This window comes from Sus scrofa, chromosome 13 (assembly GCF_000003025.6).
Source record: "Sus scrofa isolate TJ Tabasco breed Duroc chromosome 13, Sscrofa11.1, whole genome shotgun sequence".
NCBI classification, from domain to species: Eukaryota; Metazoa; Chordata; class Mammalia; order Artiodactyla; family Suidae; genus Sus; species Sus scrofa.
In genome coordinates, this window is record NC_010455.5 from 200,749,846 (window position 1) to 200,769,546 (window position 19,701).

General features: G+C 40.2%; 1 protein-coding gene across 1 annotated transcript in view; it reads left to right on the forward strand.

Annotated features, from left to right (window-relative positions):
- The window catches only part of TTC3 (tetratricopeptide repeat domain 3), a 126,297-nt gene that overhangs the window by 54,222 nt on the left and 52,374 nt on the right, over positions 1 to 19,701 (forward strand). The window contains 10 exon segments of the mRNA XM_021070969.1: positions 2,529 to 2,613; positions 6,642 to 6,776; positions 7,429 to 7,509; positions 10,031 to 10,143; positions 12,349 to 12,469; positions 14,750 to 14,872; positions 16,101 to 16,202; positions 17,636 to 17,728; positions 18,357 to 18,421; positions 19,412 to 19,548. Of these exon segments, the coding sequence (XP_020926628.1) occupies positions 2,529 to 2,613; positions 6,642 to 6,776; positions 7,429 to 7,509; positions 10,031 to 10,143; positions 12,349 to 12,469; positions 14,750 to 14,872; positions 16,101 to 16,202; positions 17,636 to 17,728; positions 18,357 to 18,421; positions 19,412 to 19,548 (1,055 nt within the window).

Consider the following 19,701-nt stretch of genomic DNA (forward strand, 5'->3'; position numbering starts at 1 on the left):
TCGCTGTGGCTGTGGTATAGGCTGGCAGCTGCAGCTCCAACTTGAGCCCTAGCCTGGGAACCTCCATATGCTGCTGCGGTGTGGCCCTAAAAAGACAAAAAAAAATAATAATAAAATAAAATAGAATCTGTTCTATCAAACATTCCCCCCGCTAGGAACTCTTGCCACTGTAGTTAATCCCCCATTACCTACAAAGATTGATTGCAAAGAGAAATTGTAAATTTTAGCACAGATACAGAAATTCATGAAATCAGTGAAAGTAATGCTGGAGAAACTGCAAAGCCAATTTTGCTACAGTTAAACTGGTGTTTAGCTTTCTCTTCATTTCTTGAGGCTGATTCCTTGTTGGGTGCTGTTTTTGATGTTGCTATGAAAGCTAAATATAAAGCAAGGCTATAGTACTTTATGTTACTCAGAAAAGTCCTGAGTCTTCCTCTTAGCCCCCTCCCCTCACCACAAAAAGAAGCCAAATCAAATGCTCATTCTGGAATACATAGTTAAAATTTTAACTTGTTTTGTTAAAGATAAATTTATTGATACTTTGTTTTCAAACGGAATGCTCTTCTTGATTATGTCTACTTTATGAGTTATTTAGTGATTAAATGGGGTAACTCCGTAAGACACTGAGCACCCTGGAACACAGTGAATGCTCTCAGTACACTTGACCTATCATTATTGTCAGCACTATCGTCTTCATTGTTGTTAGAGCCATTCTGTCCTTCAGCTTGCTTTTCTCTCTTTCCAAATGCCTTGAATACTTTCCCATATCAGACCATGGAGGTCTACATCCCTCATTTTCATGGCTGCAAGGTATTTCATAGTATAGATCTATGTGAAGGAGAGATTTCTAGAGTGCCATTGCTGTCAGAGGGGACATGTGGTTTTTTTTGTTTTTTTTGCTTTTTAGGGCCAAATCTGCAGCATATGGAGGTTCCAAGGCTAGGAGACAAATTGGAGCTACAGCTGCCGGTCGGTGCCATGCCACAACAACGCAGGATCCAAGCTGTGCCTGTGACCTACACTGCAGCTCACGGTAACGCCGGGTCCTTAGCCCACAGATGGAGGCCAAGGATCGAACCCGCAACCTCATGGTTCCTAGTTGGATTTGTTTCTGCCGTGCCATGACGGGAACTCCCCGGATGTGTGATTTTAACTTCAGTAGATATTGCCAGATTTTCCTGGGAAAGTGAGCCGTGTTCACAGTCCTACTAAGCTGTGAGAGGGTGTGGTATAATAAAAATGTATATGTATTCGGCCTCTGTCCCCAGTTCCTGGCACAGAGCTCCTAGGACCTTTGGGATTTCCTGAGAGAGGAGAGCATCTTTGTTATTCATAACAAGCCCCTTCCTCCCTGCTTGAGTTTATGCTGATAGAGTGGCTCTAGGCTGGGCTCCTCCTTTTGGGGTTGAAACTGCTGCCCAGAAAGACCAAGGGTGTGATGGGTTGGAACTTTCAGCCCCCTACCCCTGATCTCTGGGGAAGGGAAGGAAACTGGAAATTAAGATAAATTAAATCCAGTAATTTAATCACTCATGCCTGTGAATGAAACCTCTATAAGAACCTCTAAACACAGGGGCTCGGGAACCTTCTGGGTTGGTGAATACATCGAAGCGCTGGGGAGGTGGCGCACTCTGGGACAGCGAGAAAGCCAGCGGGGCCCCCCCTCCCCACGTCTTCCCGTGCCTCTTTTCTGTTGGGCAGCTCCCAAGTTACCTCCTTTATCCAAACTTGTGACAGTAAGTAAAGAGCTTTCCTGGGTTCTCTGCGTCGTCCTGGGGAGCTCGGGAAGCTAAGGGTTGGTCACGGGAATCCCTGAATTTGTAGTTGGCAGGGCAGAGGTGTGTAGTCTGGGGGCCACATTGTTGCCCAGGTGATGGTAGTCTTGTGAGACTGAGCCTTTAACCCACGGGGCCTGAATTATTAACTCCAGAGTTGGTGTCAAAATTGAATTGAATTGTTGGCTACTCGGTGTTGGAGGATTGGTGTGGAAAAGTAACTGGTACTTGGTGTCAAAAACCTACACCTTTAGCGTCAGAAGTGGTGTCAGAAAACACCACCTGGAGTACCTGAGTCTTTCTAAGCTTCACCAGCATCGGAGGTCAGACCTTTTGAAACAGTTATATATTATTATTCGATTTTCACATGAGCTGGAGCATCGTTACAGTGTTTATTGGGTACCTGTCTTGTTTCAGGACTTTGTTGTTACTGGTGACTGTAGATGTATAACAGTGTTTGGGAATCAGCATTAACCCCCCCCCCCCCCCGTTTCTTCTGTTTTTCTCAAGAGCTATTCTTCCATATCGTCTTTATAAATCATTTCATCTATTCTCCCCCACTATCACAGGAATTTTTATTGGATTTAGAGAGTAATTTAAAGATAATTGGCATCTTGGTAATATTCCTATTTAGGAACTATGAGTCTCCATTGACTTAGTGTTTAAAATGACCTTCAGTAAATAATAAATTTTTTAATACAAGCAGGATTGTTTTATTTTAAAATAATTGAAAACAGTGCTTTTCTCTTTTAGTTCTGATTCACAAGGGAGTTTACCAGTAGATTTGAAAAACATCTTGGAGAAACAGTTTTCGAAATCTTCCAGAGCTGCACACCAGGTAAAGGCAAAGGTTTTGCTGATGGAAAAGCAAAGTCTTTGAACGTAGCATTTTTCACAAGAATTATGTCTAATCATTTACATCTCTACTATTTTAAAGATAATTTTAGTTATAGACATATAATTTAGTAAATGATTGCTAAGAAACCAAACTGTCACTGATTTAATTCTTTTTTTTTTTTTGCCTTTTTGTCTTTTGTTGTTGTTGTTGTTGCTATTTCTTGGGCCGCTCCCGCGGCATATGGAGGTTCCCAGGCTAGGGGTCGAATCGGAGCTGTAGTCACCGGCCTACGCCAGAGCCACAGCAACGCAGGATCCGAGCCGCGTCTGCAACCTACACCACAGCTCACAGCAACGCCGGATTGTTAACCCACTGAGCAAGGGCAGGGACCGAACCCGCAACCTTATGGTTCCTAGTCGGATTCGTTAACCACTGCGCCACGATGGGAACTCCCCTAATTCTTTTTTTATTTTTGCCCCACCCATGGCATGGGGAAGTTCCCACAGTTGCTGCCTGTGCCATACCTGTGGTCATGCTGGATCATTTACCTGCTATGCCACAAGAGAACTTCCAAACTATCACTGATTTCAATTTTAACTTGATAATTGTGTGAACCAGAGATGTAACTAATGGTTAACCCTGCAGAATTGTTTGCTTCCCAAAGATTTAGCAGGAAGAAGCAAATCTTCCTAAAGATGTAAATATTTGGGAACCTTTGCTTCCCAGAGTTTTAACTATTAACTATTTTAAGATTTAAATAATTTTTAAAAGTTTAAACACTTGTGGTTTTATTACACTTACTATAAGCCATTAAAGAACAAACTTTTTCTTCTTTGACTTACCGGATAATGCTATATAAAATTTTTCTGTGGTATTTAGTAATTAATGAAAAAATCTACATTAAGGGGGAAGAGAGGAATAGGCAGAGCACAGAAGATTTTTAGGGCTCTGAAAATCCTCTGTGTGATAATATAAATGATAGATATAGTCACATATTTGTCCAGACATATGGAATGTACAAAACAAAGAGTGGATCATATGGTAAATTATGGACTTTGGGTGATGACGATGTGTCAGTGTAGGTTCATGCTTGGTTTAAAAAAGCATTCACACACATATACATACACGTACATACTTACCCACACAGACGCATACATAAAAAGCCACACACCCACCCACACATACACATAGACACACGTATGTACACACCTACACACTTATATGCCTACACACATGCATACATGCATGCATACACACACACACACACACGTACACACAGAATTCTGAGAAGAATGTGAGGGGAGGAGGGTAGATGGAAATCTCTGTACCTCCCTCTCTGTTTTGTTGTAAGTCTAAAAGAAAACATCTTAATGCGAAAGAGTACATCTAAAAGATTAAAGGAAATTTATCAAACTAAATGCATGTATTAAAAGAACAAAAGACATTTAAATTAAAGAAGCATTCATCCCCAGAGCTAGGAAGAAACCCCAAAGGAGAAGGAGATAACAAAATAGAAAATAATGAAATGGAACAACACATAATGAAGGCTCCACAAAACTAAAAGTTGATTCTTTGGCAATGTAAGTAAAATTTACACACCAGGACAGAGACTGATTAAGAAAGGGGGAAGAGAAGACACAATAAAACAATTACAAGGATGAAGAAGGGTGCCTTACTATAGACCCTTGAGTATTACAAATACCATAGCAAAATACTATTATGAACAACATTATACCAAGAAAGCTGAAAATACACACAAAATGGACAAACGCTTAGAAAAATCCAGCTTATAAGAACGGAGTCAAGGGAGTTCCCATCGTGGCGCAGTGGAAACGAATCTGACTAGGAACCATGAGGTTGCAAGTTCGATCCCTGGCCGTGGTCAGTGGGTTAAGGATCTGGTGTTGCCATGAGCTGTGGTGTAGGTTGCAGACACGGCTCGGATCTGGCGTTACTGTGGCTGTGGCGTAGGCCAGTGACTACAGCTCTGGTTAGACCCCTAGCCTGGGAACCTCCATATGCTACAAGTGTGGCCCTAAAAAGCAAAAAAAAAAAAAAAAAAAGAAAAGTCAAGAGGAAATAGAATTTTTGGCCGCCCTACAGCACCTGAAAGTTCCCGGGCCAGGGATCAAACCTGCACCATTGCAGCAACCTGAGCCACAACAGTGACAGCACTGGAAACCTTAACCTGCTGTGCCGCAAGAGAGCTGCAAGAACTAGGTCTTGATGGACTCTAGAATTTATAGAATGATAGCCAGTCACCATCCCATCATTGAATGCCTGTAGACGATGTGTTCCCAGGGAAAGATCTCTCTTGGTTAAATGGGTTTCCTAAGTCTGCTTTGACAGTACAGTGCTTTATGTAAATATAGTTCTGTTTCTTCTAAAATAAAATGTTGGATTTAAAGTTAACCCCTCAAAGTGTGTATTAGCATGGAACACAGTGCTTATGTAATATGTAGGTCATTTTAAAATTCAGTAATTACTTTAGGTATGTATGACAGATAATCTTACTAAGGGCTGCTGGAATGTAGCATGTTTCAAGCATTTTTAATCGTTTTCCTACAGCTTTCTAGTTAGTTGCATTTTATGCTTTTAGCATTTTAGAATTTCTAATGGTTGGAGATTTTTAAATTGTCATTTTTATTGACCTGACTGATTCTAAAAACCATGAAGAACTTAAAGAGATGAGAAGATCATTTAAATCAAAATGATCTGTTATTTTTGAACCTTGGTTTGTTCATTCAGCACATGTTTAGTTGGCCCTTGCACATGCTGAAGACTGAAAGGTATGTGTGGTGCCAGTCAGCCCGCTTTCCTGCAGCTTTCAATGCAGATCTTGCGGCAGATGATCTGTTTCCTAGAATGAAAGAGATTAGAATGGAATCAGTTCCTTCAAGGCCAATTAAACTAGTAGTTGCAGGCACTAGCCCATCATTTCTGTAGCTGTTAAAATTCCTGTCTTAACATAAATATGGCTGTCACGGAGCTTTTTTTTTTTTTTAATTTTCCCACTGTCACGGAGCTTTTTAAATACTGTGTAGTAAAGACCAAGTTTATGTGAGAGCTGCTCTTTGCCATGTGTATTCTGGGGGAAGGTTCCCTTAAACTTTGATTCATTGGACAAGAAGCGACAGGCACTTTTATTACTGTGTGGCCAGCCTGCTTTCCCTGTGTGCTTTTGTGCAGTGGGTTCTGCTTTCGGATCCTCACTGATCCTTAGGAACAGTGAGATGTGTCACTTACTTGCATTTCCTGTTCCCTTGAGCGTGTACCTGTGTATGGCAGGGTGGGAGGAGATCAGGCGTAACCTCTAGGCTTGCCGTGCCAGTCTTTATGAAACGTTTTGTGTCTTACAGTTATTGCCATGTAACTAAAATTTAATTTCACATAATAATGTATGCACATGTATATTCAAACCAGAAGTTTTTTCTCACTTTATTTCAGGGTACATTATAGCATTTTTTTTCCTTTATGCTCTTTGCTTTGCATTTAACCTAATAATATCTTTCCCAATAATTTTATCTAGTTATATTCAAGTATATGTTAGGCAGGATTAGATTGAAATACCCATTTCTTGCAGAGAGTTAAGGTTTGATCCATGGCATGAGGCAGTTGTTAAAATCTGATAGTGACCAACAAATTGATTGCTTGTTCTTATTTGATTGTTTTGGTCTCAGCCAAATAATTCACTCATTTAAATGATGGCCAGTGTTCTTTGTCTCTGCTTTTAAAACTTGCAGATACTGTCTGTTTTGTCTGGAAAAGTGAGCAAGGCTTCACACCATGTAGTATAAAATGAACCACCCTTTCTTGTCATGGGCAGCACTGGAAGTGTTGGGATTCGGATGGTGAAGCAGTACCTTTTATTTTCCACTTTAAGGGTGCTGTGCTGAGGAAGGAGCACAGTGCATGGAGGGCAGCTTTGGGTATTTACATGTTTTATGGCCAGTTATACTTTGGCATCATAAGTTTTCGACTAAACATGTATAACTCTGGATTACTGAAATAGAATTTCTTTTTTGCAGGATTTTGCTAATATAATGAAAATGCTGAGAAGCTTAATCCAGGATGGCTACACGGCTTTGTTGGAGCAGCGCTGCCGCAGTGCCGCACAGGCCTTCACAGAATTGCTCAATGGCTTAGATCCTCAAAAAATAAAGGTTAAATTGCCCCTCCTGTACCTTGTCGGTCAATGCTAATGCCTTACAGATGAGTGTAGAGAAAACCAGGGCTTTGATTCATTGTATATTTTAGACCCTGTGAAGATGGACTGAATCTGCTCCAGGTTGTGAGACGCAGATAAGGCTCTGACTCAGCCTTTGTGGTTTCACGTAGTATACAACCCAGGTTTGGGCTCTCCTCGCATTAGAGTTTGGTGTTCCTTAGAACTCCTGGCTTCTTCTCTTATTAGAGTACTAAATCGAGGATTTGGACTCACTTTAGTCACATCTTCTTATCTAAAAAGAAGGTAATTAGGTTAGTGGTTTATGCAAGGTTGCAAGAGGGCAAATAACTTAGTCTATTACTAATATCCATTATACACAAAAGAATCTGACCTCAGTTTTCTCATCTGTCAGCAACCATGCCTTCGAGGAACTCTTGAGACAGTGATTCTGTGCTTTAAATACTTGATGGCAGTATAATTACATGTCTTTGCAAAGTGTATTTTCTGTTTCTCTTTGGCCTTTATCCCAATCCTAGTGATTATTAGATGTTATTATACTTCTTTTACTGTTGTGGTTAACGGGTCGGCACGAGGCAGATTGGGCAGAATCATGTTCAGATGTTTAATTGGAGTGCTTTTATTGACAGCAATTGAACCTGGCCATGATTAACTACGTCTTGGTAGTCTATGGACTTGCCATTTCACTCCTTGGAATAGGACAGCCTGAGGTAAGATGTGTAGATAATAAACCATTAAAATATACTGTTAATTTTAGAAGACCTGTTGAAATAGTTTTCCCATTTTGGCTTATTTCCTTCTGGGTACTTTTTTCTTCTCTTCCAATTTTATTGAAATGTAATTGACATATAACACTCTAAGTGTATAGGTTTAAAGTGTACAGCACGATTTGACTTAGGTATGTCGTGAAATGATTATTGCAGTTAGCTTAGTGAGCACTATCTGTATTCTTTCCTGATAATTTTTTTTCTGAAATGCCTACATTTATGTTATTTTTTTTTTGAAAAGAAAATTTGGTTTATGTTTACATTAGAAAAAAGTAAAAGTGCTAAAGTTATTATCTCTTAGTTCTGGATAGTAAGTACCTGGGTATTTTATTATTTCCCGGAGTGTGGGCTTCTTATAACACACATATGGGTGTGAGCACACGTGGTTTCCGTTACTCAGGGTCCTTCAGGGCTCTCCTGGAAAGCTTATGTACCTGCACTGCTCAGATTTATACTTTGCTTTCCATGGTTTTGCATTTTTGATAAAAACTGAAATGGTTCTAGAATTACCTCAGGAATAAACAATATCTCCTTTCTACCAGCTTGAGCTTCAAGCTTCCTAGGCTGTGTGAAGGTGTAACCCTAATTGCCACCTGGTAAAGAATTATTCGTCTTTCATGTCCCCTCTCTCAGTGCTCCATACAGTACCTGTGGTTCATTTTTCTTGTGACATCCTGCTTTCCTTGGACTTGATGTGACAGATGAATGTCTTTCTTTAGGGCCCCTCTAATTCTCTTTTCTCATAGATTGTTGGAGACGGGCCTGAATGATCTCAATTCTGTTCTTGACGGAGGAATAATACTTTACTCTGTTGTGCCTTATCAGAATTGAAGACATAGTTTATTACATTTTTTATTTACTTTGAAGTAGTGAGACTGATTTAAAAAAAAAATCAAATGGGTGTGATAGAACTTAGACATATTTAAAAGAATTTCATTTATTCAGAGTATCCCCTGAAGCAGTGTATTTTACTCCAGAACAGCACCTGTTGAAACATTTTTGGAATGCCTGCTTTGGAACCAGCCTCAAAGCTTCTTTTTTTTTTTTTTGGTTTTTGGTTTTTATCTTTTTAGGGCTGCAGCCGAGGCATATGGAGGTTCCCAGGCCTAGGGGTCTAATTGGAGCTGTAACTGCTGGCCTACACCACAGCCACAGCAACGCCAGATCCAAGCCACATCTGCAAGCTACACCACAGCTCATGGAACACCAGATCCTTAATCCACAGAGCAAGGCTAGGGATCGAACCTGCAACCTCATGGTTCCTAGTCGGATTCGTTTCCACTGCGCCACGACAGGAACTCCTCAAAGCTTCTGTACACTTCATTTTATATCAATGTTTCTTTTTTTACCCTCAGTGGAATTACTAATATTGCTTTGAGCTGAGTGTCTTGGATTTTTTCCAAAACAGAGTTTGTCCTCAGCATGAACGTTTCCACTGTTGAGAAGATTCAAAAGAATCTGGAGTCCCCGCTGTGACTCGGGAAACGAATACAACTAGGAACCATGAGGTTGTGGGTTCGGTCCCTGGCCTCGCTCAGTGGGTTAAGGATCCGGTGTTGCCATGAGCTGTGGTGTAGGTTGAAGATGCGGCTCGGATCTGATGTTGCTGTGGTTCTGGTGTAGGCTGGCAGCTGCAGTTCCAATTTGACAGCTAGTCTGGGAACCTCAATATGCCGTGGGTTGGGCCCTAAGAGGCAAAAAAAGAAAGAAAGAAAGAAAATGTAGGTTCTGTAAAGCTTTTACTAACAGGTTATTTTTAAGACATAACATTTGTCTTATGTCACCAAACATTGTGCCAACATCATTGGAATTCCTATGATCCCAAGGGAGCAGTATGTACTAGGAAATGTGTTAGGGTGTGTTTGTATCCAGATCAGTCTTTTTACCATGAATTCACACCTCTTAGTGTTAGCCAGCCCACACTGGGCCCTTCCCGTGGGTTGGTGAATGCTCATTTGGTTGGTTGTCTGTGTTTGGTGCCAACTTTTCATTCTGGAGCCACATCATTTTGGTTGTGTCTCTTAGTATCCATATGGTCCAAATTTATATAACTCCTAAGAAAATGAAATGCAGAAGTTGTAATTTTGCTGTAGAAATTTGTGGATATATGATTGTTTTTAATGTTACACACAAAGAATCAGCCGTCATGGAGTTCCCGTTGTGTTTCAGTGATAACGAACCCGACTAGTATCCATGAGGATGCGGGTTTGATCCCTGGCCTCGCTCCATGGGTTAAGGATCTGATGTTGCCATGAGCTGCAGTGTAGGTCACAGACGCAGCTCTGGTCTGGGGTTGCTGTGGCTCTGGTGTGGGCTGGCACCTGCAGCTCTGATTCGACCCCTAGCCTGGGAACTTCCATATGCTGCAGGTGAAAAAGAAAAAAACAAACAAAAAGAACCTTCAGGTGAAGGCTGTTGAGAATCGCTCTTTTTGTGTAAGTGATCACTGTCCTTGTTCCTGAAGGAATTATCTGAGGCTGAAAACCAGTTCAAGAGGATGATTGAGCACTATCCTAACGAGGGCCTGGACTGCCTGGCCTACTGTGGGATCGGAAAAGTGTACTTGAAGAAAAACAGGTCGGTGGAAACCCCATCCAGTCGGTTAACTCCCGCAAAGCCCGCCGAGATGTTGATTCCTTTCACGAGTTATTTTGGTATCTTCCCTGTGGCACGCTGTTATAATTGTGCTTATTTTTAAGACAGGCCTTTCAGTATTAATTATTAAAGTGAAGCCAGTCAGCTCAGTTCCGAGTGCTTTCTAATTTTGAATCTAAGAAGGAAGTCAATAACAGTAATTGGACACAAATGACTTTATATTTTATCCTTTAGTATATGTTATTTATAAATGCTGACTGAATTGATTAAAAAAAAAAGTAGTGCTTTACAGGTCTGATTGTATGATTTTTTGGTTACATACCTATTTCCCCTCAAAACTTGTTTGAGGATGGTTTTACTGTGAAGTTTATATATGTTTAAAGACATCATGAGTTAGGAATAAAAATCTCTTTGCTAAACCTATAGTTGAAATCCTTACGCCAAGTTTACTATGTAGCTGTTCTCTAATTGTTTCATGTCTTAGCTCAATAAATGGCTGTATGACCATTAGGGGACAGGATTATGAATTGAGCTTTAAAAACAAACGGAAACCTTCCTGTTCCTGCCACTCGTACCCCATACATGGTAGATTACTTTTATAAAGAAATAATTGTTGGGAGTTCCCTTTTGGCACAGCAGGTTAAGGATCCTGTGTTGTCACTGCAGTGGCTTGGGTCACTGTTGTGACACAGATTCAATCCCTGACCTGGGAAGTTTTATATGCTGTAGGTGTGGCCCCCACACCCCCCCCAAAAGAAAGAATTGTTGACTGTTTGAATATCATTAGTAACTTAATTATCCTTAAATTTTCATCTAATTGTTTAGAGTATATTTTGGGAATCTAGTCTTGGAGGAAGCCAAGAACACCTTTAAATGTCGAAGAAAGTTCTCTTACTTCCTAAAGCTACTGTCTGAGCAGCTCAGCTCTATTAAGAAACAGGGGAAGGAGTTCCCGTCGTGGCGCAGTGGTTAACGGATCCGACTAGGAACCATGAGGTTGCGGGTTCGGTCCCTGCCCTTGCTCAGTGGGTTAATGATCCAGCGTTGCCGTGAGCTGTGGTGTAGGTTGCAGATGCGGCTCGATCCCGCGTTGCTGTGGCTCTGGCGTAGGCCGGTGGCTACAGCTCCGATTCAACCCCTAGCCTGGGAACCTCCATATGCGCGGGAGCGGCCCAAGAAATAGCAACAACAACAACAACAAAAGACAAAAGACAAAAAAAAAAAAAAAAAAGACAAAAACAGGGGAAGTGAGGGTTTAGTTACTTTCATAATAATAACAAATGAAATTAATTTCAGAGTTTAGCTATAAGTTATTTAGGACATAACCTGTTTAATGCAGTGGTCCCATGCAGATATTCACAAGATTTGGGAAAATAACATAAATGTGTGACATCGTGGGTGTTACGGTAAATGAAGAAGTATTTGTCGTTTTGGAAGGCGTTTAAATTTTAATTTCAAAATAATACAGTTTTGGGGTTCAGCGTCTAATAAGCTGTTTTTTGCCGTTGTAATGTGCAGTTTCTGGTTTAATGTCCTGCTGTTTATGACTGTCTTAAGGTGGATGGTGGTCTAGCTTTTCTGTAGGTGAGGTCTTCTCTACCCAAAGGCAAAAATGAGTTCTTAAGTGGGGAGGTCGTTGCACGATGAGAGAGCAGGGACCCCTCTTTTTTCTCCAGTCGGAAGCAGAGGCACACTAGGATAACTTAATGATGCAATATTTTGTAATCTTTTACTGAATGGACTGTGCGAATCTGTTGACATTTTTTTTAAAGCCATGAATCAGAACTAGAACATTTCATGTTTATAGTTAAAAGAGTTTACATACATATTTGTTCTGTTAAAATAATGCGCTGCTTTTTAGTGGAAGAAAGATGTCTTGAATACATGATCTCTTTAAAAATTTTTCAGCAGAGAGCTTTTACTGTAGATGTCCTATTTGAGTCAAGTTTAAGAGCAATTTTTCTATATATGATTGTTTAGCTGAAGTAGAGCATAATTGTTGCTCTACAAGAATCTACTTTAGGAGTTCCTATTGTGGCTCAGCAGTTAAGGACCCGACATTGTCTTCTGTGTGGTGATTTATCAGATGTACTCTTGCCTCTTAATCTTGAAATCTGTGCCTTGTTGTGGGGAATGAAAATTCGCATCATGCCTTTAATGCCGTCTTCTTCATAACTATGACTTTAGATTTCTGGAAGCTCTTAACCATTTCGAAAAAGCAAAGACCTTGATTTGCCGCCTTCCTGGAGTGTTAACTTGGCCCACAAGCAATGTGGTTATTGAAGAGACTCAGCCAGGGAAAATAAAGGTAACCACCGTTCATTTCTGTAGAGAGCTTCTTTCGAGCCGTAAAACCGTCTGCTCTCGGACTCGGGGAGCAGAAGACAGGGAGGTCAAAGTACTCTGTCCTCAGGTCCTCCGCGTGCACTGCCCCTCTGAAGACTGGTGAGAATCACCAGCATTTACTGCCTGTTCCCCGTGTGCCCGTCCCACACCTTGCATTTATCCTCACCTTTAACCATTATGGCAGCCCTCCGTGACGATGGTTCCCGTTTTACGGATGCAGAGGATCACTCTCAGAGAGGCTGAGTGATGAGCTCAAGGTTCAATAACTAGGAAACAGTGGAGCTGGAACTTGAATCTAGGCATCCTGACTTCAGAGCATGGGTTGTTAATCAGTGCGATATACTAGTTACACTTAGAAGTGTCATTGTTTCATCATGGATATGGAGCTGGAATTTGAAGACTGAAAGTATAAATTCAGTCCCATATCCAAAAGCCTAGAATTCTTCACCATTCTGGAAAGACTACATGATGTGAATTTACTGGGATAGGCCTTTGCTTGTGGTGAACTGGGAATGTACTCTGAACTCCTTTTGGTCGAAGCTTTTAAAAACACAGGAAACAGCTTTTACAAATAAAGAATAAAAAGACACTCTGATTAAAAGTAGCCAAAAGAGGAGTTCCCGTCATGGCGCAGTGGAAACAAATCCAACTAGGAACAATGAGGTTGCGGGTTTGATCCCTGGCCTTGCTCAGTGGGTTAAGGATCCGGCGTTGCCGTGAGCTGTGGTGTAGGTCACAGGTGCGGCTTGGATCTGGTGTTGCTGAGGCTGTGGTGTAGGCTGGCAGCAATAGCTCCGATTGGACCCCTGGTCTGGGAACCTCCATATGCCACAGTTGTGGCCCTAAAAAAGACACAAAAAATAAAAGTAGCCAAAAGCTCTGAATAGGCATATATGCTAATAAGTTGTATAAATTATAGACATGTAAAGTGTGTTCAACAACAGCCATCAGAGAAATGGAAATTAAAACAAGATGCTACACACCCACTAGGGTGGCTATAATCAAGAAGGCAGACAATTGCAAGTGTTAGCAAGGAGGTGGAGAAATCAGTACCCCCCCCATACATTGCTGATAGGCTTGTAAAATTGCTTTGGAAAACAATCTGGCAGTTCCTCATAGATTAAAGATAAGAATTCCCACATGACCCAGCAGTTTCACTCCTAGGTATATACAGAGACAGGAAAACATACATTCTCACAAAATTTTATAACATGAGTGTTCAGAGCAACATTATTCATAACATTCAAAAAGTGGAAACACCTTGACGTCTATCACCCGACGAATGGTTAAATAAATGCAGTATGTCTATAATTGAATATCATTTGGCCATCAAAAGGAATGAAGTACTGACACATGTTACAACATAGATGAACCTCGAAAACATTGCTGAGTGAAAGAAGCCAGACACAAATGACCACATGTTGTGTGCTTCTGTTTATCTAAAATCTCCAGAACAGGAAAATATATGTGTAATGACAGTCAGTAGATTTGTGGTTTTCAGGGGAGATTGAGGGAAGATGGGAAGGGATTGCTGATGGGTGTGGGGTTTCTGGCTAGGGGGCGAAGATGTTCTAAATTTAGGTATGGTGGTAGTTGTACAACCCTGTCAATGTACTAAAAAGCGCTGAACTATATACTTTAAAGGTATGAATTATATGGGATGTAAATTATGTCTCAACAAAGTTATTATAAAAGATAAAACATAGGGACTGTTGGCATGGAGGCATGGGATCTGGTGATAACAGGACGGGGTCTTGGGGGCCTCTGGGCAGTGGGAGAATTCTCCAGGGAAAGAACCACAGGTGGAGGGACTCGGGGAGACAGCCGTCAGAGTGCTAGGATCCTAGGTGAAATGACACTGGGAACAAGGAGAACAGTAGAGAGTCGTAAGGGTTATTCTGCCTCATTTGACTCCCTTTCAATGCTCAAAGGAGATTTCTGAGAGCTGCATGTTGTCGAGCAAGGTTTGAGAATTATAACACAGGATAAAAGTTTGATTCAGAGTCTGAAATTCTGAAAGAATTTTCAGTTCTTTCTTCCCATCTTCCTCTCTAGACTTGTCTCTCTGTCCGCCTCCTAGAAGGAAGAACTTTAAACGTTGTGTGTCGTTCTTGGCTAAAAGGCATTTAGTCATTCCTATGCTGGAAATATTTTGACGGCAAGAGCTTATTGAAATCACAAGCATTTTATCGATGAGTTAGTGCTATGATAATAATGTCATTTTTGTATACGTTTGTTGTAGATGCTGTTAGAGAAATTTATTGAAGAATGCAGGTTCCCTCCAGTGCCGGATGCCATCTGTTGCTATCAGAAGTGCCGTGGATATTCCAAAATCCAGATATACATAACTGATCCAGACTTTAAGGTACTTAATGAGTGTAGAGTAGGACGTTAACTTGTGGAATTCTGCCTTAAAATGGATTCAGAACAGATTTGGTAATTGGAGGCACCCAAGTTCTCTGGCTTGTCATTTTTTTTTTTTAATGTCCTCTTGTCCACCCCATCCCCTGGGCGTCTTCATCATCTCTCCCGGGGACCCAGAGCCATTGAAATAAACACGAGGGCAGGGGTAGTGACCTGAGAAGACAGGCTAGCTAATTCCATTTCCCCGTTCTAGCCACTGTTCCTTAGGAGCACAGGAAACAAAGTGAGGTTGTTGCCTCTGATTTGTTGCAGTTCTAATTTCTTGTAAAATTTGACTCCAAGAACCTGAAGGCCATTGTGATCACTGAATTAAATAACTCCTGGAGACTTAAGTCTGAGACGAAGTCTGGCAACATACTGAGTTGGGCTTGGTTTATTCAAGAGGATAGAAGTTGCAGTTCCCGTTGTGGCTCAGTGGGTTAGTGGCACATAGTGTCTGTGAGGATGCGGGTTCAATCCCTGGCCTCAATCATTGGGTTAAGGATCCAGTGTTGCTGTGGCTTTGTTGTAATGCACAGCTTGCAGCTCTGATTCAGCCCCTGTCCTGGAAACTTCCATATGGCACAGGTGTGGCCATAAAAAAAAAAAAGAGGATGGGAGTTCCCATTGTGGCTTAGTGGTAACAAACCTAACTAGTGTCCATGCAGGTTCGATCCCTGGCCTTGCTCAGTGGGTTAATCATCTAGCGTTGCCGTGAGCTGCAGCATAGGTCACAGACGCAGCTTGGATCCTTCATTGCTATGGCTGTGGCGTAGGCCAGCAGCTGCAACTCTGATTCGACCCCTAGCCTGGGAACCTCCATATGCCATAGGTGTAGCCCCAAAAAGAAAAAAAAAAAAGCTGCCCACTGTCCCTAGTTAGAAGATCAGATGAAATAAAGCTTATAGAATATTTGATATTGTAAAGGATAATACAGTTATAAGCTATGGAAATGACTATGTGTGTTTCCAACACTAGGCATTCTGGCATATAGAGGTATTATATTCCCCCATGAGGAAATGTGATATCCAGCTATCCGTCTGCCAGGTGAATGCAGACGGCTCGCTCTTTACCTTAATATGTGTGTGTTGCGAGTGTGTGTGTGTGAGAGGAAGAGAGTGGGGATGTGTGTATTTCTGTCTCTGTAGACACCTTTTAAATGCAAATTTCAAATTGTTTTAACCCCCCAGGGTTTTATACGAATCAGCTGTTGCCAGTTCTGTAAAATAGAATTTCACATGAACTGTTGGAAGAAGTTAAAAACAACAACCTTTAATGATAAAATTGACAAGGTAAAGCTAACAAGATTGTTTGGATTTTCTAGTATGCTTATTGCATGTGATTTTTTTTTTTAACCTGAGAATCTTCAGGGATAGTCGTAAGAGACTGTGACCTCCTCCCTGTGCATGAAAAATAATTAGTATTCACTTAAAAATTTAATGGTAAGGTAGAAAATCACTTTTTGCTTTTATTTTTATACAAGTGTGAAGCCAGTACCCATAGAGGCTTTTAGGAAATTGTTGGACTACCTTTTACATTGGGAATGTTAAGATCGAAAATAACAATTTAAGGAGTTCCCTGGTAGCTCAGTGGGTTAAGGATCTGGTATTGTCACTGCTGTGGTATGGGTTTGATCCCTGGCCCAGGAACTTCTGCATGCCATGGGTGCAGCCAAAAAAAAAAAAAAAGAATTTTAAATGTCTGATTTTATTGTTATGATGTATATTGGGGCTTCGGATTTTTTATTTTCTAATAAAATTTGATGACATAATTTGAACTAGAAAATCAAATTTTGTCCTGCCACTTCTCCCTGGGGTTTCCCTTAATTAGCGAGGTAATGGTGTTTATTACCATTATACTTTGAGAGAAGTCATAATTTTATAATCTTACTTGTATTCATAGAATTAGTTTCTGATCCATATAAGCTATGGACTTAAAAAAAAACCAAAAAAACCCCCAAACCATTTACTGTACTGCTTAGCCACGTGTAAACCCCTGTCCTTATTGAGGACAAAAAATAAGGTGGTTGTGTTAGGTGTATGTTACCACTAGGAATTAAGTTTAGTAGAAGTAAATTCTCACATTTCACACATTCATGTAGTTAATGTACATGAATTGATCAAATAACTGTTGCCATGGAGTCGCTTCCTCTCTGTCTCTGTCTTCTTCCTTTAATTGAGATTCTCTAGCTATAGGTGCACTTCGTGATCTTAATCATTCCCATGGATTGAAATACCCTCTGTTAATTAGCTTTCACCAGGATCTATTGAAAATGTAGCCCAGATATCTCATAACCTTCAATAAGAAAGATTCATTTCTTGCTTATGTTACTTGTCCTGAAGTTTCGCAGTTGTTGTTCGGGGTCGGGTTGTAGCAGCTCTAGTCTGTGTTGTGTTGTTTCTGACTTGAGGTTGAGGAGTGACTAGAACATGTTCTCGTGGCAGAGGGGAAAGGAGAAGTAGACTCCATTCCGAGTTGCGTCAGCTCACCCTACGGGAGCTGAGCGAGTCCTACGGTCAGTCCATCTACAGCTGGAAGTACCTTCCTCCTTCAGGGAGGCGCCGGAAGTCAGAAGGCAGTGAACTGGGGCTTCGCAGTGCCTCCCTGAAGGGAGGTTTTCCGTCATATTTTGACTGTTCTGATGTAAGGTGGTATATACGTGTATAGCTTTCTGCAGAGAGAGATGTAGCCTCCTTTTTTTAAAATTATTATTATTATTAAATAGGATTTTCTACAAGGAATTTGTCTTACTCCTGACTGTGAAGGAATCATTTCAAAGATTATCATCTTCAGCAGTGGTGGTCAAGTTAAATGTGAAGTAAGTACCTAACAAAGGGGAACTCTTACTGACTTGATACCCAAAGTGCTTATGCCTTAAACAATACGATTTAAGTGGAAGTTGTACGATTTGGATCATGTGTTTTCCAGGAGACATACAAGAAGTTATAGGAAATAATAGGATGTGAGAATACTTCTTTGCAGTGAGGGATTCTCATATTCTTTTATCTCCTAAAGGGAAAGGATGCTTTTCTACATCTTACTCTTTGATAACCTTGCTTTTTTATTCCCCAGTAAAATTTTTGGGTACTGGTGAGGTGAGGGCCTAACGGAGGGAGAAGAGTGTCTTGAGGGGTTATTTTCAGCTTCACTGCGTGAGAGTTGTAGCAGTGGATTATTGTGATGACGTGTGTAGTTTATTTTATCTTCTGCGTACTCTTAATTTTTTTTTTTAACTTCTTAAAGCGTGTCTATTTTTCTTGTTCCTCCTTTCAGTAAATTGTTTATGCTAAAGTTCTCTGGGCTTTTCTTTGGGTCAGAACATCATCACTGTTCTCTATCAAATTGAACATTGACTGTATGCTTCTGAAATGCTCGTTACTTGTGGTTTTGTGCTTTATGTCATGGGAGCATGAAACAAATTTTGGATGTCTTTGTTTTATTTAAAGTTTGAACACAAGGTCATTAAAGAAAAGGTTCCTCCAAGACCTATTCTGAAACAGAAATGTTCTAGGTAAGATTTTTTTTAATAATCAATCACCTTAATAATGTCTGTTAGAATATAATTCTGTTAAATGCAGATTTCTAAATTATGTAGTTTTTAAAATTGGCTCTGCACACAAATTCAAATAAGTATTTTTAAGTGAATTTGATGGATTTTATAACTCAAGAGTACTAGCCTAGAATGGTTATTACATGCTAAAAAATTTACAAGTAAAATTATGACATTTGAACTATGACATGACGTATTTAATAAATTTGACGTTTGGATGAAAATTACATACTTATCTCAGTTGTTTAAACTTTAATTCCAAAAGCATCTTTCCTTTTACTCTTTTCAGCAAACATTGTGAATCAGTGACTAGTTCTCACTCCTAAATATTCAATGATCTGTCAGAATTATTCACTTCTTTGTATCTTATTGTTCAGATCAAATAACTCCAATCCTTTTTTCTTTTCTTTTTGGTTCTGCTTCTTGTTTTCCATTTTAAGAAGTTATTTTTTTCATCATTGGTGACTAAGAAAAATCAAAAGAAAAGATGGAACAGTTATTTGTTGAAGAGAATTCATTGTGATCACATCTCCAAATTTTAATGTTGTGGGCCATTATCGGGTTGTGAAAATTAGATTCTCCCGTGGGATTTTTCTTTGAAATGAGTTGTTCGCATGTATTGTCTTACTGAGTGATTTTTACTATTCCTGTTTACCTGAGCAGTAATTTACATACATGGAAATTACATCTGTGCGATCTATACATGCCACCCTCAATCAGAAGTCACTCAATCATTGAAGTTCTTGTTTTCATGAAACAAGGGTTCTTGTTTTGACTGAATTGACCACATGTTAAAATTTTTGATAATGTTCCAAAGTTTCAGGCCAAGTTCTTAACTAAAAAAGGGAACTTCTAATTTATATGAAGAATAGTTTCTACAATAGGCAAAGGGACATAGTTAACTGAGTTTATAACAAAGGTGAATTATCACTAATTGTAAGTATTTATCAGCCTAGAGAAGCTAAGGCTGAAAGAAGACAAAAAAATGAAGCGCAAGATCCAAAAAAAGGAAGCAAAAAAGTTAGCACAAGAGAGGATGGAAGAGGACCTAAGGGAAAGCAATCCACCCAAAACTGAGGAGCAGAAAGGTATGCCTGGGAGTCAGGGCGTGAGAACACTCTGTTCTTGCTTCAAAGTACAGTGATAAATGTTCATCTTATGTTAATTTCTACTGAATTGAAATTTAGATTTTAGTTAGTATTTTGATATTATCACCATCTCCTGATTACCCTGAGCTGGGG